General features: G+C 31.0%; 1 protein-coding gene across 1 annotated transcript; it reads left to right on the forward strand.

Moving 5' to 3' along the window:
• The first annotated feature begins 5,612 nt into the window (after positions 1-5,612).
• LOC129288632 (protein IQ-DOMAIN 17-like) lies at positions 5,613-8,404 on the forward strand. The gene is made up of 6 exons (XM_054925303.1): positions 5,613-5,793; positions 5,869-5,970; positions 6,093-6,362; positions 6,472-6,720; positions 6,835-6,972; positions 7,367-8,404. Exons 2-6 carry the CDS (start codon positions 5,881-5,883, stop codon positions 8,195-8,197), a joined length of 1,578 nt encoding a protein of 525 aa, XP_054781278.1. The 5' UTR covers positions 5,613-5,793; positions 5,869-5,880; the 3' UTR covers positions 8,198-8,404.
• Positions 8,405-26,301: the final 17,897 nt, after the last annotated feature.

The raw sequence follows: 26,301 nt of genomic DNA on the forward strand, positions 1-26,301 counted from the left end.
TAATTATTTTTAAGAAAGATTGCAGTGAAATTTTAAGAAACTTACTAGTACTAAAGTTATAAAAAAATTGCTAGAAAATTTATTTAAAGTCATAATTTAAAAAAATAGTGATGATTTTTTAAAGTTACGAGAAAGATATTGTGAAACTTGCATTTAATTTGGTCAGTGAAAATAATCCCAATTATAATAATCATTATTTTGCTTATTTTGAGTCATTAGGAATACTTTTTAATTAAAAAATATTTAAGGCGATTCTTTTTTTGGCAAACTTAAAATCCCAGTCTTACAATACTTAAAAATCGCTAAATTTGGAAGATCTCATGTCCATAAATCATACTATATGCAAAACTTGCCGTCTCAGCCTAAACTTGTTGAATAAAAACAAAATAGCTAATTAGTTAATTTGTTGCAAAATTGATGAGTTAGTGGGTGATATATATGTAAGTATTTTTATAAGTATTTTTTAAACTTGAAAACATGCCCTAATGTATCTTGAGACTCAACTCATCTAAACTTTTCTATAATAAAAAAAATAATATTATTGTAAATTTTATTTTTATTAACATTTAGATAAATTACTCTCATTTTAATTACTCTGATTTGTCCATTCCAAGTTAAGGAAATATCATTGTTTTCAAATCTTAAAATTATCATCACTCCTCGTTAATAATTTTGTAAGATGACATAAAAAATTGGCCTTTGTTTAGATGTGATAATAATAACTGTGAGAAAGTTTTATCAAATTTTATAATAACTTTATCGCATTTTTTATATAAATATTTAAAATCTTTTTTTGATCTAAAATAAATATTTAGAATCTGGATCGTTAGATATGATTAAATGTGTTTATTACTTTCTAGAAGCATTTTTTTTGTTCTTAATATGTGGTACAGTATAGAATGTTAATTATATTTTTTAAATATTTTCCATATTTAAATTCATTGATAATGAGAGAAAATGTAATGTGAATTTAAAAAAATTCATTTAAATATGGGCCAGTAAAATTAATTTTTTTCTATTTTCAGATAGAGTAAATAACTAAACTACTCCTTAATCTCAACGAAGGAGTTGGAAGTTCTCTATAATAGGGACCAAAGGGAGTATTGTGCATGATTGATAAGTAATGCAACTTTATGTATTAATATGTTCTTTTAATTTTATTTGCAAGTCACTTTTAACATATTTTATAAAAACTACAAAAAAATTTAAAACTCATTAATCTTACCTAAAAATTTAGTATGATTTTAGCATTGTTACTAATAAATACATGTTTTTATAATAAATTTTCTCTCACTAAACTGTTAATGGACATAGTGAGAAATTTGTGATAAAATTTAATGACATGGCTTGTATGAAAATAAGATTAAAGAAATTATATCTACCTTGTAAATAAAATCTGATAGAGAGAGTGTGTGCCTAAATGTGCTAATTTTATAGATTTTATATGCGAACCTCGTGTCATTTTGCCAATTAAATTCCATCAATGTCAATCAACCACCGCTAAGACCAAACTTTCATTGTTTGGGTTCAAGAATTGCTCCTTTTCTTGCTTAATTAGTCCTATCTTGTCAAAGTTAAATCCTTAAACATTAGAACAGGAAAAAAAAAGGAGAGAGTAAACGTTCGTGGTAGTGATAAAAAAAAAAAAAAAAGTTTTGCATCAAACCTACACTCAAAAAGAAGTGGCTAACCGATTTGAAAATTTGCTTCATCTGATCAATTAATTTTTATCTCCTGGGTTCAGGGAATAGGAAGAATTCAGATGCATGAACTTGGTTCAATGATAGATTCAATTTATTGCATAAAAATGGGAGCTGGTGTCCCAAAGATAAAAAAATTCTTAGATAATTCAGATATATCACGTCATTTGTGGTCTATCTAATAAAAATATACCAGTTAGATATCATTAAATATAAATTAATTATAATATTAATAATAGTAGAAAGATAAAAAGAAACAAATCAAATGTGAATTCTATTATAAGAATAAAATTAATTAAAATAGTGTCACACAATTTTTTTTACATTATTTAAAGCATTTTAATTGAATAAACTACAAATAACGTGGAGCAACCAATTCTACTTAAGTATTTCTCCACAAAGATATCATCATCTCATTATTAAATAGATATTTCATATATTCTACACAAACTTCCAAAAAATAAATTGCCCTCTTTACACTTGCAAATTAAATAATACACCTTTGAAATTTTATTATACGTATTAATCTATTGATGACTTGATGTGTTCTGAAAACTATACATAGCATGCTTATTCTCATCTACTTAATTACTTATAACTGTTAAAAATAATCGTCGTACTCAATAAATTAATAAAAAACTCTTGTCGAGTAAACAAAAAACTCTTGTCGAGTAATTCGGATGACGGTACATACTTCGGGTCATCTATTTATTAGACTCGTCACAAGCATATGTACTCACTCATTACCTTTTCACTCATTCCAGACATGAAAACTTGCTATAAAATACTGTCATAATTCCTATGATTAACAAAAAGCAAGTGATTGAACTTATCGTGGATTTTTAGCTAATAGGAATGAGTCGCAGATCATATTGTTTATCAGCTGTGAATATTATCTGTTTGTGTGAAATGTGAGAACCACTTCACAGGCATCAGGTGTGGTAGGGGTGTGAAAATTTCAATCAAAGCGTTCTAAGTCCTAGAACCCCTTAAATGTAGGCACATTTTCTAATGAAAATTGAAACATTGGCTTGTTAAGTCGTGAGAGACTGGCCTCTTTCATTAGGCCCAACCTCCATTTGTCCTAAAATCCTTTACTTTAGTTCCCTTATAATGTCGCTAAAAAGGAAATAATTACAAATAATGATAAATAAAGGGCACCATGGGCAGTTGGGAACTCTCCCGGAAGTGTTGCTACTTGCTAGAACGTAATGTTTTGGGCTTGCAGATTCCGTGTTCACTTATTTGCCCCCCACACCTTTACGCCCAAAGCTATTCAGGCCCACAACGTTCTTAGGCCGATCAACTATAAATGCTGCATAAGTGGGTTTTTTTTTTTAGAGATGGTTCATTTTTATTATTTTTTAACATCACCAATAATTAATTTTCTTAAATACTCTATGTTCTAGTTGGATTACAAATACTTCTCCCATTTTTTAGTATTTAGTTTAGTCACCTATCAATAACCGCTTACTCATGAATTTCATAATCTCCTCGTAATTCTAGTTATTATTTGAATTTGTTTATATAACAATTGATATTAACATCTCACTGCATTTGTCAGCCAAGTAGGCTAATATAAATTTATATGTGTGAAGAAAACTAGAAAAGAAATAAAAAGAAAACCTTGAAGACACAGTATACGCACTGGATTTTCTTTGATATAAAGCACGTGGTATTTTCTTTGATTACGCCAAATCATGGTATGTAAATTAATATACTTCAAGCATGGCCGTGTGGGTTTAGGGCTGATTTGAAAGGGAAAGACCCCCCTACCTTTATGGGTATCCTTGGGATCCTATTTGAGACATTATCAAATAGTAAAGATAAACAATTTTCTTGTTGAATTTAAATTTTAATTTATCACATCATAAGAAATTAATATCTTCTACTTGACTGGATTCGTGGCAAGAGTTGAAAAACAAAAAACAAAAAAGAAATGGAAGCTTACCTAGTTTTTTGGGCGCTAATTGAAGCCCATAAATTTAGTAGGGCCTTCCTAATCTTTTGTTCCGATTTGAGAGATTAATATAATTGAGTTATTTAAGGTATTAAACTCATCAGTTTGAATAAACTTGTAACTAGAATGTAAATTTAAGTTACAAACTCAAATTGTAAATTTATAAGAGTTTATTTTTATTAATAAATAGTCATTAAAATGTAATCATACTTCAATTTAAATCTATTTAAAATATAAATTATTAAAATTAAATGCATCTATATTAATAAATTATCATATATAAAAACTTATTTTTGATATTTTTTATTTTCATTTTTATTAATAAGTTTTTGCATTTTAAGTTTTTTTTATTTGAACTAGATCCTATAACTTTTATGAATTGGAATCTTCACAGTATACATTTAACTTGCCCAACTAGAAAAAAAAAATTAACGAGCTTAATAAGTCTAACTAAACTTACATTTAGCCTGAGTTTTTGAATTAATTAATATAATTTTATAAATTAAAAATGTAAAAATGATAAATTCAAAAGTAAATTCGTGAATTTAATTGAGTTTGTATTTAATTTAAGTTTATGAGTGAGTTGACACGATTTTATAAATTAAAAATATAAAAATATTAAATTTAAAAAAATTAATTTAAGAGTTTGACAATTATGAAATTATTGGACAGAAAAAGAATTGAATTTTTAGTGGTCCTTCACATGAAACAAAACTTTTCCAAGTTCGGTCTTGTGCCAACGATGGTCAATATTAGTCTTCACATATATGACCAATAACAAAAAAAATCCCTACGCATATATGATTTGCATCTCAAATTCCAACAGTCACAATCACTTCGTACATTGCGGCGAGGCATTTGAATTTAAATTATTTTTGAAAGACGAATAATGTCTGTCTGCTCTATAAAGGACGAGCATGCTAAGAATTTTTTATTTAGGGGAGAAATAAAAATCGAGAATTACGATCAAGTCATGAATAAAGAAATTAATTATTTTTTCAACTTGCTTACAAGTTAAACTTCTGTAGTTACATATTAAATTTCAATATTTATAAATAAATGAGACTTGTAAATAATTAATTTTTTTATATAGGGATTATATGTAATTTTTTTCGGATAAAAATATATTTGTAAGTTTATAAGATCTAGAATGAAAAATGTCATCTTAATGAATAAATGCAAATGGTTTGACCCGTCAATGGGAGAGTAAGTGAGGAGTTTGTTTTTCTTAAAAAAAAAAAAAGAGGATATAAATTAATATCCTGAATCTACAATCAAGATTAAACCCACAACATTCCATTTAATTTGGGAACTTTTATTAAGTTGACTAGTGCATGGACATTTGTAATATTTCTATTTATCTTTTTGCGCTTTTTGAAAGACGCAATTGAGTTTTATTAACTCAGCCCACATGCCTTTGCAGCTTGCCCTCCATAGATTCCCTTTATTAAAAAAGCATGCCAATAAAATCATCCCTAGATTTGAACACCATCATCTTATTTTATTTCTCTAGCTCACAACATATTCTCACTTGAGTACACCCAAAACAAATGAAGAATAATAATATATTGCAGTGAACAGTGAGGGTGATAAGTAGGGATTAGTTTAATGGAATGAAAGAGTATGTGGAGATACGCGCCTAGACATGATTGGGCCAAGAGGCATCTGTTGAGAGCACGTGACGCCATGAGAGAACCTCTCAGTTTGCTCAACTTGTTGCCTCTTTCTTTTACGCCTCCCCTCCTCTAAAGTCTCCTTTTGTTCCAATCATTCATCCCTCTCTCATTTATTCTTCGATGTCGTATCATTTTGTAATAACTACTGTTCCTATGTCTTAATCTTATCTAATGTAACAATCTCACATGGGATTATGAAAATATGATTTATTACTATCATGCATCTGACACTGCCCTGCTGTCCATCCCAGCTCATCAAATCCCATACCAATAAATTCCAGATTAAATCAAATCAATGTTGGTCAAACCGCTTCCTTCATTAGTCATAAGCTGAATCATTTTAATTCCTCCCATGACAGAGCAAGGGTGTCTCCAGCCGGCACAGACACAAGGACAAAGCTTACTCCACCCATAGATTTAATTAACACCAAACAATCTGAGCTCCTTGGTTTATTGTGTACGCCTTTCTCCTCCATTGATTCTTCTCTTTCTGGATTCTGTTCTCTGCATTTAATGCAACCCAGTCTTACAGTACGATCCTGTGATGGGGAAGAAGAAGGGAGGTAGCTCATGGTTGAGTGCCGTGAAAAGGGCCTTCAGATCTCCAACCAAAGAGCAAGTCGACGAGGACAAGGTACACCAACTAAACTAACCCCATTCATCTCCCGTTTCTTCTCTGAAACGAGAATAATTACGGACTTATCTTCATCTTCTTCTTTCCTTTATTTTTGGCTCTCTGGGTACGGTGTTGTGCAGAAAAGAGAAAAACGAAGATGGATCTTCAGAAAGCCAGTCGTAAACCATGAATCACCGAGTTCCCAGCAAACCCCGGCAGAGCAGAAGTCGGATGCAGCCGAGGTAGCCACAGATCAAAAGCACGCGCTGGCTGTGGCGGTCGCCGCCGCCGAGGCCGCCATGGCCACTGCTCAGGCGGCTGTGGAAGTGGCCAGACTTACCATACCACCTAATCATACTACGGAGCACGACGCTGCTATTGTGATTCAGACTGCTTTCAGAGGATATTTAGTAAGCCAAGAAGACAATACTCTAAACAGATCTTAACCCCCATTTTCTTTATATGAAGAGAGAAACAGAAAATCGAATACTAACTTGCCAATCTTTCTTTCTTTTGAAGGCAAGAAGGGCTCTTCGAGCGCTGAAGGGGCTGGTGAAATTGCAGGCATTAGTGAGGGGCCACAATGTTCGGAAGCAAGCGAAGATGACGCTTCGGTGCATGCAGGCTCTGGTTCGAGTCCAAGCTCGGGTGGTTGACCGGCGCGTGAGGTTGTCACACGACGGAAGCAGTAGAAAATCCACGTTCAGCGACACCAACAGTCTCTTGGAATCCCGTTATCTTCAGGATATCTCAGATAGAAGATCAATGGTGAGTGATGTTAAGAGCTTCTTCGGTTTGAAATAACCTCAACCAGATGATGGTTAGGCCAGAACTTTTGATGACTGCGTTTGAAATTTGGATGGTCTGTGTTGGTTGGAGCAGTCAAGAGAAGGAAGCAGTGTTGCAGACGATTGGGATGAAAGGCCACACACGGTTGAAGAAATTAAAGATATGTTGAGGCAGAGGAAGGAGGCAGCTTTGAAGCGAGACAAGTCCTTGTCTCAAGCTTTCTCTCAACAGGTTCATTCATTCTCCTCAATTACTTTGTTTTGTGCCTCCTCTGTTTTTAATTTCGCACATTCTATCAAGCACATTAACAGACACAACAATGCCACTCTCTAAAATAAAAATTACAAACAGACACTTCAAATATTATCCAGCTATATGATATTTGGTTTGGTTCCACTGAATTATCAATGTTACATTTGGGTTTGGCTTAGGTCCAAAAATTAATATAAAACAAACGAATCAATATTGTTGTGTAGTAGTGCAGCAACAAAAGTGACTGTATATAGTATAATCTCTGTATAAGTTGTTAGTCAGGGATAGATATACTAGTCTACATTCTTCATTGTATGTTTGTTAGCTCAAAACCATAAGCTAATAGATAGCAAACCGCGCAACAATGCGATAGATTTGGCGAAGCGGAAGAAGGCCATCCATTGGGAACGAAAAGGAGATGGAAGAGAGGCCGGCGTGGCTGGAGCGGTGGATGGCGGCGAGGCCATGGGAGACGAGGGGAAGAGCTTCAGTTGATCAGAGAGACGCCATCAAGACAGTAGAAATGGACACATCTCGTCCTTACACATCATATTTAGGATCTAACTACAGAAAATCACACCCAAATTATCAATATAACCCACACCAACACCAACCTCAAAGACACTCAGTAGCTTCACCATTTCACAGAACAGGATCATCATCATCTCTTCACCATTCCTCTGCAACCCCTTCTCCTGCAAAATCCCAGCCAGTCCAGGTCCGGTCGGCGAGTCCTCGCTGTGGAAGGGAAGACAGAAGCTTCCATAGTACATCTCAAACACCAAGCTTGAGGTCCAACTATCATTACACGGGAAGCTTGTACCAGACGGGAAGAGGTGGAGGTGGAAGCAGCCATAGTGGCGGTTCTTCGTTGCCTAATTACATGGCAGCAACCGAGTCTGCGAAGGCTAGGATTCGGTCTCTGAGTGCACCGAGGCAGAGGCCTTCAACATCAGAGAGAGACAGAGTTGGGTCAGCAAAGAAGAGGCTTTCTTTCCCTGCTCATCCTGGGGATGCTTATGGTCGTGGTGGTTATGTTGGTTATGGTAGTTTTGGGCATAGCCTGAGGAGTCCGAGCTTTAAGAGTGTGAGCGGGTCACGGTATGGGATGGATCAAGTTTCCATCTATTCTTCTTGCTGCACAGAGAGCCTTGCTGCTGCTGGTGACATGTCTCCTTCTTCAACTGGTGATCTTAGAAGGTAGTCAACATGGCAGAGCATGAGATCTTTCACTTCTCGATTAATTCTAGGTTTGTCATGTTTATGTTAATGCCCTCCTAAGAAATGGGGAGAATTCTTGAAATATTTATGTTGTATCCGGGAAACATTTATTCTCGGGTAAATTTTTATCTCGTGGCATGGACAATTTGTGTAAAGAGTGTATTTAAGATTAAGAATGTAGTGATTGCGATGGGACTGTAGTTGTGTTCTGGAGGAGCTTACAGTGATTGAAGTGTCTTCATTCGCAAATTTTGTTCTCAAATTTTTGTGAGCCAAGACGAAAGTGAGTCCTGTCTCCTGTTCAGCTGAACCACCTCATCAGTGATTGGTCATCACCTCAGGTGTTGTCCTTGTCTCTTTCAGAAAACACAAAAAGAAATTATAAAAATTAAAAAAAAATTTAATAAAATTATAGTGATGAATAATTATGCTTTTTTTTCTTTTTGAAATGGATAATTTAAACTTGTGGTCAAAGTTTATATCATTTTAAGACATGTAATTTTTAAACGCACCTTGTACTGAAAGTATTAGTGCAATTATGAGAAAAGGATTTGAATTTGCCTTTAATTTTTTCACGAGAGAATCTGTTTTCAGGAAAAAGAAAGAAAAAGTTAACAGTCTTGAGTTCAAAATCTATCCAAATACCCTTACAAGTTATGAAAACAAACAAACAAACAGGTAGAGTTGAGACTACATAAGTTAAGGAAAATATGAGTTAAATTGTATTTGATCTATTTTTTTATGGGTTGAAAAATTTTTAACCCAACTCAATTCACAAATTAAATGAGTTAATTCATAAAGTCATTTATTTTTTAAATTTATGTAAAATAATAGACTACATATGAATGAAAATAATAATGAGTTCAAATATGAAATTCATTGTAAGAAAAAAAGGATGGTGGGAAGAACGATGAAGAAGGCAGTGTGGCTTTTCGGGGGAATGTGTTAAAAGCTGCAGGGGGCAGAGGTAAAGAAAGATTGAGGAGTGGGCAGTGCTATGATTAAGATATCTCTCAACTTTTCTTCACAGAAACACATAAGCACGTGCATTTCTGAGCTGCTTGCTGGTGCTACCCTGTCTTCCAATCTACAATGGCTACGCATTCTGGCTTCATAATCCAGAGGCAAAATGCTGGAGTAGATTCTCTGTATTTTTTATTTGATTACTTTTATCAGTTTAAATATATATATATATATATATATGTATATATTACTTACATATATTTTATTCTGTTAATCCTTTTGCTAACTTATAATTAATCTCATTTTCATCTTTCACATTTTGTTTAAGTCAAATATATAAGAAAGCTTTCCTCAGCTAATTTATTTTCTTGTTAGCGAATGTGTTAACCAAGTTACAACTAAATTGATTTCATCAGGTCAAATTTATTATCTTGATGTGCATTTTTAAAATTACCATGACTAATGTTACAGAGTGACTAAATTTTTTTAAAAAAATTAAGAATAATGAAATAAAACTATGGAATTCACAAATAAAATGCAATTAAAGTATAGTGACTTTCTGTTATGTTTTTCCAAATTCAGGGTCTCATCAAAAATACTTTCTCCCGTTTATACAAAAGTAAAATAATGTACTCAAACTGAATAAAATATTTTAAAACCTTCAAATTGATATTATCTCTTACCACAACCTTTCTTTAAGATTGCATATTAATTTCATAAAACATAATATTACCTCTTTTCATCATTCAATTAAAAGTATAATTATAGTTTGTAAAAACTTTAATGCAACTGCTGTCTAATTTAATTCTTTGAACGTACATTTTTTTAGATGCTGCGTAAATGACAAAAGTACATACTTTTAATTACTGGGTAAGTTTTTTGTTCTCGAGTAAGTTTTTGTTGTCTGTCTTAATTTTGAAGTAATTCTTTTCTTTCGAACTGAAATTCTTAAGTAACTTAACAAACTGAAACATGCAGTACTAATAATTTTCACTAAATATTTTTTCAATTGTTTGTTATCTCTACCTTAAATTTATTTAATTGTGTCAAGGATTGAATTCTCACCCCGGGTCTGCAGAAATTGCAACTTCATGGAGCTCCGTCAATCGGTACTGCATCTTTTCTGGAGCATTTTGGCGTATGTTTTTTTCACTGATTTTCATGTCTTGAGTATGAGTTTTATGTCTGTATTTTGGTTTGCTTAGTCTTTCATTGCCTAATTTTTGTTTATGTAAATGATTTACAGTTTTGGTCTCTCAAATTTTACGGGATATTTCAAGAGGAACTGATTTTTGTTTGTCAGATTGAAAATAATAAGTTTTTTTTTTATTTACTCACCGTGCTTTTAAAATTTTCTTATGGACCAGTTTTTAAACTGTTTTTTTATTACTTTTATGTGAGTTTTCAAACTTATCATCTGTATGAGCCACAAGTTAGCAATATCAATCACACCTTTCTTTTCTTTTCTTTTCTTTTTTCTTTTTTTGTAAAAGGATAATTTCATTACTCATAAGAAAATTGTTCAATCGAAGGCAACACAAGGAAAAGCAAAGAACTACTGGCTATCCATCAGATCAAGATTTTAACAAATGAGTTGCGTTATTTATAATCCATGAAAATTTTGATTTCTTATAGATTTTATATTTTTTGTCCGAAAAAATTATGGATTTTTATATTTACATATAAAAATGATATAATTGTTTGTGTGTGTGTGTGTGTCATATATGAATTCGTATCTGGCAAGGACGTGAGCACAAGGGAGTATGATGGTAAAATCCTGAAAAAAGAAAATTAATGACATTAAGTTCTTGATAAATTGTTTTGAAAAATAAAATGTAAATATTAATTTAAATAGTTGCAAGCATAAATTTTAAATACTTCCTCCAACCTCTATTATAGGATAATGTCTAAAAGAATTATTTGATTCTTAATATGAGACATTTGATGGAGTATTAATTATATTTTTCTAATATTATCCTAATTTAAACTTATTAATTATGAGAGAGAATATAAAACTTTAAAATTTTTTTATTTAAATAAGAATAAAATTAAAAATTTATTTTATTTTTAAATAAAGTTGATGACTTAATCATCTCTTATTAATTCTAATAATGACATAGTTATATGTACTTTATAATAGAGACAAAAAGAGTTATAAACTAAAAGTTACATTTTAGATTTAAATTCCTTATATATAATTAAAACTCTTGAATTCGCAATTATATAAATTAATACTTATAATTTATTTTAAAAAAATTGTTAAAAATTTAACTATCATTGATTTCCTCTTTTATAGAGTGATGGACCTCGGGCCATTTCTTCTTTTGTGAAGTTGTGGACCATGGGCCAACGAAGAACATGACATGATGGGAAACCTAATGAAGCACATGGAAGTTTGATTTTGGGCTTCTTATATTCACTTCATTTCAAAACATACTCATATAAATATAAATATAATAAAGATAATGATAATAAAATTTCTTTAAAATATATAACTGATAATTTCATCTCTTAAAATATTATAATTTTTTTAAAATTTAAAAAAAATTATTATTAATAAATTTATATAAATTATTAAATTATTTTTTGTTAAAAATAAATGATTTAAAAATTTTATTTAAATATTCACAACTTTTTTTTATATTCACAATAATAAAATAGAAAATTATAACAGTGTTAAATTTTTTATTTGTTGTTACATTATTGCGAATATGAAAAATAAAATTGTGAATATTTAAATAAAAATTATGAATTATTTATTTTTAATAAGAGTAATTTGATAATTTATATAAATTTATTAATAATAAAAAAATTTTTTAAAACTTTAAAAAAATTATAATATTTTAAAAGATTAAATTATTATTTATATATTTAAGAAGAATTTTATTATCATTTTTTTAATATAATAACAAGTGTTAGTATTTTTTATAGTCATAAAATAATAATAATAATAATAATAGCATGCTTAACTGTGTGATGTGATGTGACATTGGCGGGACCAAATCGCACAGTTGATACGTCCATCCACTGTGCCGGAGAGACACAATAAGCATTCATAATTATAGGGACCACTGCCTTTTTCGACAGTTTTGGTTTCACGCCCTATCCCTCTAAATTACCACCAATATTTTTATTTATTTATTTATTTGATACACTTCACTTCATTATCAGTTATCCCTCCATTTAAAAATATAAAATATTTTTTAAAAAATTAAATATTAAAAAATAAAATATTTTTAATGTTTTAAGATATAATTATTATCTTTTTTTTAAAGTATTCCTATTAATAAATAACTTTATATTTATTATAAAATGCTTAATAGGAGTAAATATAAAAAAATATGATCAGTTTAAATGTAGGTAACTATTTTATTGGAGTGAGATTCAATTAAAAATATTTTACATTTTTTAACGGAGGTAGTACTAAATAGAGTATATTGGTTAAAAATTATTTTTATCCCTCATTTTTTTTATGAGTATTAAACACTATGTACTGGATGGTAGGGTAATATCTCTTCTAAATAGTTTTTTCAAGAGCAAAATCATTATTTCATCATAGATTCATCATCTTTTTTATTATCTTCTAATGTGAAATAGTTGTTACCCACATACAATTATAACAAGATATTTAGTATAGGGTGTCTAGCATTTTTAAAAATAATTAAAAAAAAATCTTTAACTCTTTACTTAACATGCTCACAACTATTTGAAAGTTTGATACACAATTTTCTTGGTTTAAAAAGTCTGATATACTATTAAATTTGTTTCAAAAAAACGTAAGAATTTATTTTTATTCTGATTAATTAAAACAAAGTGTATATATTGTAAAATCATCAATTGTTTTTTTTATAAGACAATTTATGAGGTCATTCATTAAAAATTTGAAGAATTATTTTAAAGTCCCAATAATATATTTAAGTATTAAAAAGTAGGAAAAGAAAATGATGTTAGTTGTCAATTTAGTGTCATTTTCCTCGATTAAGTACGTTGATGGACCTTGTGGTATATATTTAAATGTGTTGCAGATTTGTAGGTGTTCTTGTGCATTATTCACTCTAAAAAATTTGAATGGTAACATTGAGAATCATTAAATAATACTATTACTTAGTCCCTTATACTATTGTCTTTTGTTTTTTTTTTTTGGGCCAAAGAAAACGGTGTCCCTTATATTATTGTGTATGGCAAAATAAATCTAAAAAAAATATTTTTTGTGTCGTAAAAAAAAAACACTTTATAATTAGGACTGAATGGAGTAAATTACTTTCTAAAAAAAATTTGTCGTAGTTCAAAAGAATGGAGGATTAAATGACATAAAGACTCCACACATATATCCATCTAGTTTGTTGGCTTTGAGGGCTTGTTTATTTTTTTCGCAATGTTTGATTTCGATATTAAGCTAAAAACGCATTTAATTCGAGGTTTTGGAAGCGCCACCCTGTCCGGTCCTGAATATTTAAATGTCAGGAGAAGGCATAGATAAAAGGAAATTGGACATGGGTGGGTTTGCATTAAAATAATTAAAAAATGAATTAGAGAGCTAAGTGGATGTGAAGTTGAATGAGATACCACTAACACAAAATGGTATTGACGTGGCAATATGCAATGCACATAATCAACCTGCAGCTACTCGTGTGAATGTTTGCTGGACTCAACCATCCCTACTGAGATAGTGCCCCAAAATCTAACATTTATTCCTAGCATAGATTATGAAGTCACTTCTTTCTTTAATTTTTTTTTAAGGTTAAGCTTCAATTTTTTTTAAAACTTTTTTTTTTGGAGAAACATTAAACATCTTATATTGATAAGTGAGGTAATTTTTTTCTTGAACTTAGTTACTAGTTAACTTTGCCATTGTCTAATGACATGGCATGTGCCTTGAACCTATGCACAATAACAAATAAAACTCTAATAATATCTTTTGATATCAATTTATTTCTAAACTCTTTTTTTAAGATCTTTGGGCTCCTTGATTTTTTTTAGGAGCACTTGGTACATTGAAGTATTATTAAAATAAAATTTAATAAATATTATTTAAATATTAAATATTTTAATATTTAATAATTTAAATTTTCTTATTTATAAATATTCATCCAAAATATTATAAATTATTTTTAAATATTGACTATTGAAACTAGTTTTTTAAAAATTTATAGATGATTTATAATTTTTATATATTGATCATATTTTTAATATTTATCATGTTTCTTAAATTTTTTAGGTCCTTCTTTGTAATTTTTTTGGTTGACTAACAATTTTCCTTCAAAATATTGCACCATCCAAATTTAATATTTTAATATTTTGCAACTTTGTATTGAAAATGGAGGGAATGAACTTGCAAATTAATGGATAAAATGAGCCTCCAAATTATAAAAGGGATTTTCTCCTTCATCTCTCTATTATTTTCTTGTTAAATGACTCTTTTTTGTAGCACATAAATGGGGTAAATGATATTTTTCAATTAAGCATTTTTGTTGGCATGTCGGTTGATTGCTCCTGTAAGTGCATGAGATTGCAATAATAAATTACCCAAAATATTTTAGATGTCGAACCCACAGAAAAGTTGCACTTTTACCAATCTAAATAATTAATAGTTCAAAAAAAATAAATAAAATTAATTATTTGATGAGAATATAAAAAAATAAAAATAAGCTTGAAGAAAATACATTTACTTAAAACATTGGGATATATGGCTCATTGGTAGTATGGAAGTGTTTTTAATAAAAGTGAAAGCGAAAATAAGGTAAAAATGAAATCTTAAAACATGTTTGGTATGTCCATGAAAGTAAAGTACATCATATGTTAACGTTGACCATTAAAAAAATAAATAAACATAAGGTGTAAAAATACCTATAAACTTTTTTATCGAGAAGCTTTTGATATCCTTAAATCAATAATAGTACATGGATACTTATCAACTCTATTAAAGAGGCCATATAGCCAAGTTCGGCCATAACAACTCGGGCTTTCAAGCTTATTCAAACTAGTCTAAATACCCGAATTGTGAAATGTTATTTTATTCTATTATGTTCTATTCTTTTTTAGTCAACTTCAATTTTTAACTTAAAAATCAAGATTTTTTAATTTTTTAATTATAATTTTATTTTATTAATAATAAAAAAGAATTTGGGTATTCGAATTAAGCCTATTCGAGTTTGGGCTTCGCCTAGATTTCTTTAGACTTATTCAGGCAGTTCAAATAAGTTTAAAGTAAAGAAAATTTTTTAAATTTTCAAGTTTGGCACTAAGATTTTTTGAGTTTATTCAAGTTGGCACGTCGAGCTTAGCCCAACTTGTCGGATCTAACCTTTCTTAATCTGTTAAAACAACTTGATATTGATAGTGAAGTTCTTTTATTTTTGTAATAAAAGGGGTAAACTGCCCAAAAAAACTACACAGAAACAACTCTTGGAGTCATAGCTCCATTATTCTCCCTGTACAGTATATCTTGTAAACTCTAGGAGGCACAAAAAGACACCTTACACTCTAATCATGAGCAAAACTAAAATTAGCTAACCAATTAGCACTAGGATTACCTTCCTTGTATATATGATTAAACTCAAATAGCCAATCACCATTGAGTTCTAAGGCAATCAACTTCAAAATAGGATTTCCAACAAGCTCTTCATCATTCAAATTTCATAGCATCTGTATCACTATACTTGGATCCTTTTCAATTACAAGCTTTAGAGCCCCAACTTCCTTGGCTAATCTAATTCCCCACAATGTACCCTAATGCTCAACACAGCAAGCTGAATATAAATCCCATAACTTGTCCTCCTTTCTAATCTCTAATCAAACCACTACACCCAATAACCTTAAGCCTTTTCTAGCCCTTTCAAAATTCAGTTTCAACCAGCCCTATATAGAAGGCCTCCAACCAACTTGAATTATTCTTGTCACCCTCCCAACACCAGCATTCACTCTCAAAAAATATTTCATTTTCCATACACAATTCTAGATAATGTGCATAGGACTTCCAGGCATACAAAATTCATCCTTAAATAGCATCTTATTTCTTCAATACTATTGCCACCAACATGTTACAACAAAAAGTGTGTTCCACTCAGAATTAGACCTCAAATTCCTTGTAAACCACTCCTGACCATCAAGAGTAAAAAAATTATTATCAACCTCCCTAGAATTCAGACTCTCTTAAATCCTCTTTGTATAAGCACAATCCCTTAATGCATGTAAAATATCTTCCTCCCTTGCCTGATGATAAATATAACCAGGAGACCCACCCATCAGATGTGCCCTTCGAGATGATGTTAAGAACATATCATGTGTAGCCAATCAGAGCAAAACTTACATTCGCCACGACCTCTTCCATTTCAATACCACACTCTAAATTCTGTTGTCCACACTTCTCGGTCTCCCATATATCTGGGCAAACATCTTAGATACCCTAAACTTTCCATCACCAAATCCATGCCACCTAATTACATCCTAATCCCCATCACTAGGTATGGGTAAAGCCCTTATCCTTAAGATATCATCTTTTAAAAGATAATCCTTTTAAAAAAATAAACTCCCAGTCCCATACCTCATTAACCAAATCTCACACCTTACAATCCAGCAATCTGCCAATAGGTGCATTTAAGCATCTCTTAATTAAAAGGCCATTATTGTCACACCACATATCCTTCTAAAAATTAATAGTCTTTCCATCTCTATAATCCCAGGCAACATTACTCACAATCTTACTCAATTAGAAGCAAGATACTTCCACAAAATTGAATCAATAGATTTCACCTTGCATTCTTGAAAAAGATAAGAACCTCTGCCATACTTAGCAATCAGCACCAACAAGCAAAGGTTGTTAGGCTTTGCGAAAATAGTCTATCCTACTTTTATTAATAAAGCCTCATTCATGGCTTGCATATCACTTAACCCAAGCCCACTATATTGTTTCGGCCAATACATCACCTCTTAACTCATAGCATGGATTTTTCTATGCTCCTCAGATGAACCCCATATGAAGTTCTTCTGAATCTTTTCAATCTCTTTATAAACCCCAACCAGAATCCTCAAATTTTGCATAAGATAAATATACATTTGTGAGGACACAGATTGCACAAGAGTAATCCAACCAATCGATGACAAAGTTTGATTCTTTCAATTATTCAGCTTACTATGAATCTTCTTAATCTGATATTGGTACTTTCCTCTACCTTCTCTGCCTTGCATAACATGAACACCAAGATATCTCCCTAAATCCTCCTTCCTTTGAAAACCACAAGCATCAAAAATCTCTTTTTACCTTCGTCTGTCCATATTTCGAAGAAGAAAATGCTCGTCTTTTGTTTATTAACCTTTTGCCCTGAAATTTCTCCAAAAGCCTCAAGACAATTCATCAAATTACATATTTGAGCTACATCTGCCTCATAAAATAGACTTAAATCATCAGTAAATATCAAGTGAGAAATAGGAATACCTCTTCTTCCCACTCTTATTGGCTTCCAATTCCCTACCTCAACTGAGTCAACAATCATATAAGATAGTTTCTCCTTTCCTAACATAAAAAGGTAAGGAGATATGGGATCCCCTTGCCTCACTCTGCATGTAGTAAAAAATTCTCCCTCTTTCTCACCATTCTATAAAACCTTCATCTTACTCATCTACAAGCAGTACATAATAATTGCCATAAAGGACTTTAAAAAATTAATCTCTTTTAGTACTTGTTGTAAAAAAGCCCAATTCATTGCATTATATGCCTTCTCAAGGTTAATTTTAGCCACCATAAAACCTCTCCCTTTTTTCATCCTATTCATCATATGCACTAACTCCCAAACAATTATTATACTATCTTGGATACTCCTTTCGGTATAAAACTTGCTCAGAAAGAAGAGACCAGTTTATCCATTAAACCATGTAATCCCCTAATATCAATCTTGGATAAGCCCTTATAAATCACATTGTATAAAGCAATAAGCTGAACTTGCATTACCACTTCAAGTATATCCACCTTAGGAACCATTGCCAATAATATTTTATTTATCTCGCCAATTTTCTTATGAATTTTGCAAAATCTCGTAATATAAGTCATCACATCCTGCCCCACAATTGACCAATTCTAAAGGTAAAAAATAGTTAGAAACCCATCTTCTTTAGGTGCTTTATAAGCCCCAACACTAAAAAAAGCACTACAAATATCCTCATCACTCAAGGATCTACAAGTTATGCGTAGAGACTCATCCATCACACTTCCCTATCTTTGATTTGTCACAATCCAACCTCTATCCACTATCTCATTAGTAAACAAATTAGCATAAAAATCCTCTACCATTTTGCACATTGCCCATCCTCAATTACCCAACTACCATCATCATGCTTTAGCATCACAACCTTATTTCTCCTCCTTCTACATAATGTTTTCGTATGATAATACTTAGTATTCCTATTCCCCTTAATCTAACCATTGCCACACGACTTCTGGTACCATGAAACTTCCTCCTGTAATAAAGTTTCCACAAATTCATGCTGTAGGTCACTCTCAAGCCGTATTAAAAACTTATTCTCTTTCTTATCAATTTGATGTTATATCCCATCTAGTCTTGCCCTCATTTTCTTTTTAGCTGATCAATCATCCTAAATATCTTCATATTCTATTTCATAAGAGAATCCTGTAAGTGGGATAAAGCTAGCGGTGTTTTAACATTATCTAGCCAACTATGCACCATCATACTTGAGAAATCATTATGCAACGGCAAAGTACCCTCAAAATTGAAGGGTTAATTACCCCTACCCTTAGCCTCAACTAGCATATCAATCATTAATGGGTGATGATCAAAATTGACCCTTGCCTACACCTTCACCATATCTAAAGAAAATCTCTTCTGCCATTAAACATTACAAAGACTTTTATCCAGCCTCTTATATAATCTCTCGTAACCATCCCATTTTGCCCCTTCCATGTAAATTCAAGCCCTTTAGTCTCCATAGCCAACAAACCACACTCAAAAATGTAATCCCAAAATCTATTACATTTTTGAATATTCACCCTTGCACCGCCTATTTGTTCAAAAGGAGAAGCTATTTCATTAAAATCCCTAGCCACCAGCCACTCTTCATTCATACTGACAGCAATTTCCTTTAACTCTTGCCACAACTCACTTTTTCAATTTTCTTGAGGACAAGTATACACTATAGTAAACAACCACCAATCATCCCCTCCTTCCTTAATTTTGTGATGTACAAATAGATCATGCTTCTTCACAACATCCACCTAGATATAAGTATTATTCCACATAACCCACAGCCCCTCAGAGAAACTTCTAGCCTCCACTATTACAGAAAAAGAAAAACCAAATCTCCTTATCGATCTTCTAGTAGTGATTCCACTGATATATGGCTCTAAAAGAATAACCAACTTAGGTATACATTCCTTGCATAAATTCCTCAGAGCTACAACAACACCCTTACTTACAGCACCCCGACAATTCTATACAATTATCTTCATAAAAAAAATATTGATTATTGATTATTAAGCAAACCTGCCCTTTCCCTATTACTACCACGCATGCACTTAACCCAAATCTTGTCATGATCTATGATTATACCCTTAGTAACCTCCTCATTCACTACTCTCATACCCTAATCCATCTCCTAACGTAAGTCTTTTTTCTTCATGGTCTTCTCCCCAGCCATATTACCAGTAGGCCGCTAAAACATCTTTCTACTACCAACTATTCCCATTTTCCTAGACCAGTATCCTTAGACACCATCTTCCCCTCAAAAACACCCCTATCTATATTGGCATTTGACCAATTAGTAACCTTCATTCTATTATTAGTAGCACCCAACTTCCTTACATCTTTGATATCTTCAAGAAATACATGAGTTTTGCCAACATTAGTTATATTAGCCAATACTCTTTTGATAGTTTGCCTTCCAAAGGTATAAACCTATTAGGATTTTGAAAGACCATAAACTGACCACTATACTTCCTTTACTTTCTTGGTCTGTATGCCACCCTCTATAGGCTCTCCTCCACCTTCTTATCCTCAACCATCTCACCCTTCTCCTTAACCTCAACCTCAAAACCAGGCACATCATCAACCACCATCTCCTTCTTATAATTCACGCAATCTTCACAAACATGCCTAAATCTCCCACAATATAAACACAATAGGTTCATACATTTATATTCAATGGTCTTAACTTTACCCTCAATGCTATATTCTAGAACCAAGGGCTCTTTCAAATTCAATTCAACACATAAATGAGAAAATCTCCTCCTACCCTCATAGTAGTAGGCACATTAACTTTAATAGCCTTACTAATAGAATTACCGAACATGAACAAAAAAATTCTTATCAAAATATTGATAAGGTAGATCAGGAAGACGTACCTAAGAAATTACCTAATTAGTCTTCTCTATACACGGATCAAAATTCAATCTCTATCTCCTCACATTAAGATAAATATCAAATGCCACCCACGGACCTCCAATCAAAGCTGCTTTATAGTCTTCTTGCACTTGAAACTTAACCAGATAAAAGTCATTTTCTACATTTGATACCCTAATTTGCCCCTTCTTGGCTCAAATTTGATTTAAAACTGTATCAGTCTGATCATATCTAACTCTCTTACCCATCAATTTCACAACCAGAGTCCTATCAAATGGCTTCAACAGCCTCTCCTTCTTAACCAAACTCAACTTGAATTTAGACATCTCAAATTTGATGCGTCAACCTCAATGCCTTGATCAGCTATAAGAACCTTCTCAAAACTAGTATCAGTAACATACGACATGCACTCCTTCTCTGATTTATCCTCAAAATCAAACTCAAATCTGTTTGCATTCTCTAAGAAAACATCTCTATAAAGTCATAGTTTCCTCTCAGTCCTATTAGCCATCCAATTCTCAACCCTTGGTTACAGCGATACATGCCCCAAGAATGGAGCACCACTTTTCCTCACCTTCTTCTTACTCCAATCAAGCATATCTCTCTCCTCCTTCGATAGCACCACCTTCGATTGCGATGAACCACCTTCACCTTGATAACTCGACATGGCAAGGAATATTGATTCTTTAAGGCAACTAGCAGATCTTGACAATGAAGTTCTAATAATAAAGTTAATAAACTGGGGAAGGCTGACCTATTTTATAAAATTAATAGGTACCTATACACCATTGTTAACTTTAGGATACCAAAAGATTTTAGAGAAAAAAATCATAGGCATTTCTGCACCTTATATTTGTTTCCTTTTGTTTTAATAGTTAATATTAATGAATAGTACTCGAATTTAACATTTTAGACATTTTTACACCCACTTCATCAACTTTATATGCTTTCTTATGCCATCTTTTACTTGAGGATACTGGGTGCCCTTGTAGAAAAAGTTTGTGAATATTTTTACTCTTTAACTCTAAATTTAATAATTAACCCCTTATACTCAAATTTACCTCCAAGATTTATCTTTAAAATTTGTATATTCAACTCTAATCCTTATTTTTGGCTTATTTATAAATAGATTTAATCTCTAAAAAAATTTTCTATACCATAAGTCTCTTAGAACATTAAATCCTACTTTAGAATTCTCAAAATCAAATATTTGGACAAAATTAAGTTATACAGACTCTTAATCTAATATCTTCAACTTTTTTAACACCCAAATAAACTGTTGAGAACACCTATAAATTTAAAATCTATGAAACTCAAGATTTTTTTTTCTCATGAGAACCCAAAAATATCAAAAAGAAAAACAACAAAGGGAACTAGATGACTTATCTAATTTTTAAAATTCTTGAAATCAACCAAATAAATTTTTAGGAAAATTTCCAAATAAAACTCCACTAAATTTTAATTTGCTCACAAGGACTTAGGACATTAGGTCATTCGGTAGCATTAATTTAGATTTCCAAATGACTGGATTGCCCTTATGATTAAAAAAAAGTTGAACAAGGACCTTTGTTGTCAATATATTGCACAAAGTCCTTCACTATCAATGTGTTATAAGGTCCTTCGCTATTAATAATTTCATGTCAATACTTAATATAAGGTCCTTAAGTGTCAATATGTCAAACAAGGTCTTTTGATGGCAATTTATTGAGCCTTGATGCATGTTTGAAGCATATGGGATCTTTATTCCTTATATTTGAATATTACTTTTACATATTTAAATATTCCTTGTTAAAATCCCTTAAGGACATCTTTGGACGCAAATACAATATTTCTTTCACATTATGTGACTGCTTTTTAGTATATGCAATATTTATTTTATATATTCGAATATCACTTTTGTATATTTAAATATTCCTTATTAAAATCCCTTATAGACACCTTTGGGTGCATATGCAATGTTTCTTCCACAATATGCAACTTGTAACATCCTTAAAATTCTAAATTTAGAATTTGAGGACTAAATAAGGATAAATTGGTAAAATAAAATAAAGGAAAAATTAGTCAACAAGGCCCTGTTGAAATGGAAATTAGGATCAAATGTCATTTAAGGACTAAGGTAATTATTTTATTCATTTAACTACTTCCTCATCTAACTAAAATGCCCCTGTGCCTATCTACTCCTTACTATGTCTACATTTCCCTCTAGTTATTCCCCTCTAATCAAATCATCATTACATTGTCAATGTCATTGCTAGCAACTTCTTGATCAATGATATTGTCCTGTCCCACGGGTCAAGATGTTATTAACCTCAACTATAAAATCACTAGGTAGCTCCAGCGCTAACGGAATATTTTTTTTTACTTTCTCACTACTAAGTAGGTCTTACCACAATCACCGCTGATTTTGTTCTCCTCTTCCTCTTCTTTTAGTTTTGCTGCTTCTGTTTCCTCTTCATTTTGGTTTTCAACTATTGCCTTCCCCTGAAAGTAAAGTTAAGGAGAGACTTATCATTTCGAGCATGACATCCTATCTTGTACCTTTCCCTTCTCCAGTGCTATTTTTCAATCAAAGCCAAGTAAAAAATAAAAACTACTGGTTTTTTTGGTAAACTATCTTTCAAGAGAACAAGTTTTTGAAGTTCTCGGCTTTTATATGAAATCCTCTATCATGGGTTATGAAGGGTACTACTATAAAGGCAATCGCGCTTGCTAATGAAAAGGTGAGTATGTTTAGCATTTAGAGTTCTTGTTGCTAAACTTTTTAGGAAAACTTCTTTGAGGCTCTAATGCTATTGTTATTGAGAATTTTAGTTATTCCTTAAACTTTTGTATATAGGGGAAGCCATCTAACTAGCAAGACTTTGTGGGTATCATCACCCTACTTCTCATAATTCAACAATTAGTTTCATCAAGGAAAACAATACGGCTAATGTTCTAGTTGGTCTTATGGCTCATCTTGCTTTAAAAGCAAAGGTGGCATATTTAGCATTTAATTCCTTTCATATTAATGGTTGCCAACTCTAATTTAGCTTAATTATCAATGCAGTCTAGTTTTTCCTTTCTATTTTTCTTTTCTTTTCCCTATGAAATCATTTTTCTCATTGTTTCATTTTCAATTTCTACATTATTAAGGTTCTTTGAGATTGTAGGTGCAACGAGCAATATGCCTTGATCCTAGTTCCAAGTGATATCATCAATATTAAATTTAGAGATATAATACTAGCATATGCTCGTCTTCTTGAAAGGAAACCATTAAAAATTGATCATGTGGTTTTTCTAGTTGTTTTGTCATGTAAATGATATTTGCCTCAATTGTTGCATTCCTTTTTAGTTCATTTGTGAATTCAAAGGAAATTTTCAATTTAGATGTGATATAAATTATGATTTCAAGCCTTAAACTAAGTAAGCTTTTTTAAAAAATATGACTTCATTCTAAGTGGATATTCTTTATTGATCCTTCTTATTCAAGCATTATCGACAGTGTTTGTCGTACCCAAATTGTGATCTCCTCGAAAAGGAAGGTTGATAAATGTAGGAGTCGTTACCAAAATTTAAAAAGATAATTTTGAAAACCTTTTAAAAATAAAATAGTCTATAATAACCAGAATAGGGTTCGAGAGTCGATTGTGCATGGGAAAGGTATTAAGCACCCCACGACACACGTTCATAAGAACGGTTATCCTAAGTTAATTGCATAAAATTAATTAACCTCTTAATAATAACTTAGTTATCCTTTATTGCACATGAAAAATAAAGATAAAAAATAAAGGAAAATAAATTATTTATTTACATGGAAGGACTTGACCTAGGATCAAAACTTAGGGCCTACGTACCCTGTGATGGGGATTAAAATCCATGAAGTTTGAAATATTATTATTTAGGTTTTCTTTTAATTTTTTTATTAATTTGTTTTCTAAAGAGAAGATTATTTTGTGTTATATAATTATATTTATTTTTAAATAAAAATTGACATGAGGATGCACCTTTGGATAAAAGGAAAATAATCAGTATTAGAACTTGCGATGATTTAGTATCACTCACAGTCCACTAGTTAGCACTCTAAGTGCACACGATGATTTAGTATCACTCATGGCAAATCCTAAAGGAAATTTTAAAATGAATTTTCTATAAAATAATTTAATTTTGAAATTTTAAATACAAAATTAGATACTTGCCATAACTTATTGTCATTCACGGTATCTCATTTGATATTTTTAAGAATTCATGGTGATTTAGTATCACTCATGGAGTAACCTAAAATATGCTAAAAGTTTTATTATTTTTATTATTTTTTTAATAATGCATAAGAGAGAAAAATTTAACAAATATTAGAACCTGTGGTAATTTAGTATTACTCGCAGTTTCTTAGTTGATACTTTAAGTATACACAGTAATTTAATATCACTCATGACAAACTCTGAAAGAATTTTCAAAATAAATTTCTATAAAATAATTTAACTATAAAATTTTGATTAGAGGTTTTATACCTGCAATGATTTAGTATCATTCACGGTATCTCGATTTATATTTTAGCTATCCACGTTGATTTAACATTACTCATGGTATAACCTAAAATATATTAAAAATAATTTCTTATTTTGATTATTTTTTAATAATTTACTGGAAGAGAGATTTAACCAGTATTGGAGATCACGGTGATTTAGTATCACTCACAGTGTACCAAGATATTCACGGTGATTTAGTATTACTCGTGAACTTTTAATGTTATAAGGAAGATGGGATTGAAATATTAAATATTGAGTGAGTATTGATTGTAAAAAAAAGGAACAAACACACTGGATCACAGCATTGCTACATAACCTCTAATTAAAGAAGAATAAAACGTTAAAATTCATCATGTGGCATGGCATCCAATACATGAACATTATGCCAAATCAAGTGAAGACAAAATAAGCATAAGAAAGATAGACTTGGCAAATACAAAATTATTTTGGACAAGAAACGAAATGCAAAAAGAAAAGCCACATAATGCCAAAAAAGATGTCAAATTGAGATAAGAGAATTTGGTGGTCAGATGTACAATTATGACAAAATAAAAATCATCTGTGGACTCAAAAGTAAATCTAAAATGAGAAAACTGATATGAACATAAGAATAGCATTTGAAAGATCACTCAACTTTGCACCTAACCTGATATGAACATAAAAGTTATGTACAAAAAGGTCACTTCCCTCTAAAGCTTCACCAATATATTTAGTCGTCTCTTTTCTAAAAATTCCCTCTCGATTACCTCTCCTCTTCTCCTTTGCAACTATCTCTTTTATAAGTGCTAACTAGGGTTCTCTCACTTAATGATAGAATCAAACAAAAAAGACAATTTTTATTTTGACTCGTTTTCATTATTTTAGGTTTCAGATTTTCCTTAATTAATTAAAAGAAAATCCTAATCAAGGCATAATTTTCTCAAAATAGATTTCAAATATTCTAGATTTTTCTTTTTTTAAAAAAAAGTCAACTTTAATGGGAATATAATTAAGGAGATTTACGGTAAAAAAATATTATTGTTATTATTATCACAAAAGCCCCTCCTTTTTTATTCCTTTATTCCTTTATTTTATTTATTGTATTTTTATTAATTTTTAATTTACACTTGAAAATTCGGATAAAATATAGTGTTTACAGTGTCAAAACTTCATTTTTCTTTAAGAATGATATACATTACCAAAATCTATTGAAAATTTTCATTTACTATTGAGTTGTCAAAACCATTCTCACATACTATAATAGGCTTCAAGAAATTTCATTATGTTGTTTG

The sequence above is a fragment of the Prosopis cineraria genome, unplaced genomic scaffold (assembly GCF_029017545.1).
Source record: "Prosopis cineraria cultivar Desert tree isolate PC_DT_omini unplaced genomic scaffold, ASM2901754v1 PC12, whole genome shotgun sequence".
NCBI lineage: Eukaryota > Viridiplantae > Streptophyta > Magnoliopsida > Fabales > Fabaceae > Prosopis > Prosopis cineraria.

What these genes read in the sequence shown, in the direction of transcription:
- LOC129288632 (XM_054925303.1), top strand. Translation starts at nt 5,881, where the DNA reads ATGGGGAAGAAGAAGGGAGGTAGCTCATGGTTGAGTGCCGTGAAAAGG. An exon ending in AGCAAGTCGACGAGGACAAG is followed by an intron (nt 5,971 to 6,092) that starts GTACACCAACTA and finishes GGTGTTGTGCAG; the next exon opens with AAAAGAGAAAAACGAAGATG. An exon ending in CTCAAGCTTTCTCTCAACAG is followed by an intron (nt 6,973 to 7,366) that starts GTTCATTCATTC and finishes ACAATGCGATAG; the next exon opens with ATTTGGCGAAGCGGAAGAAG.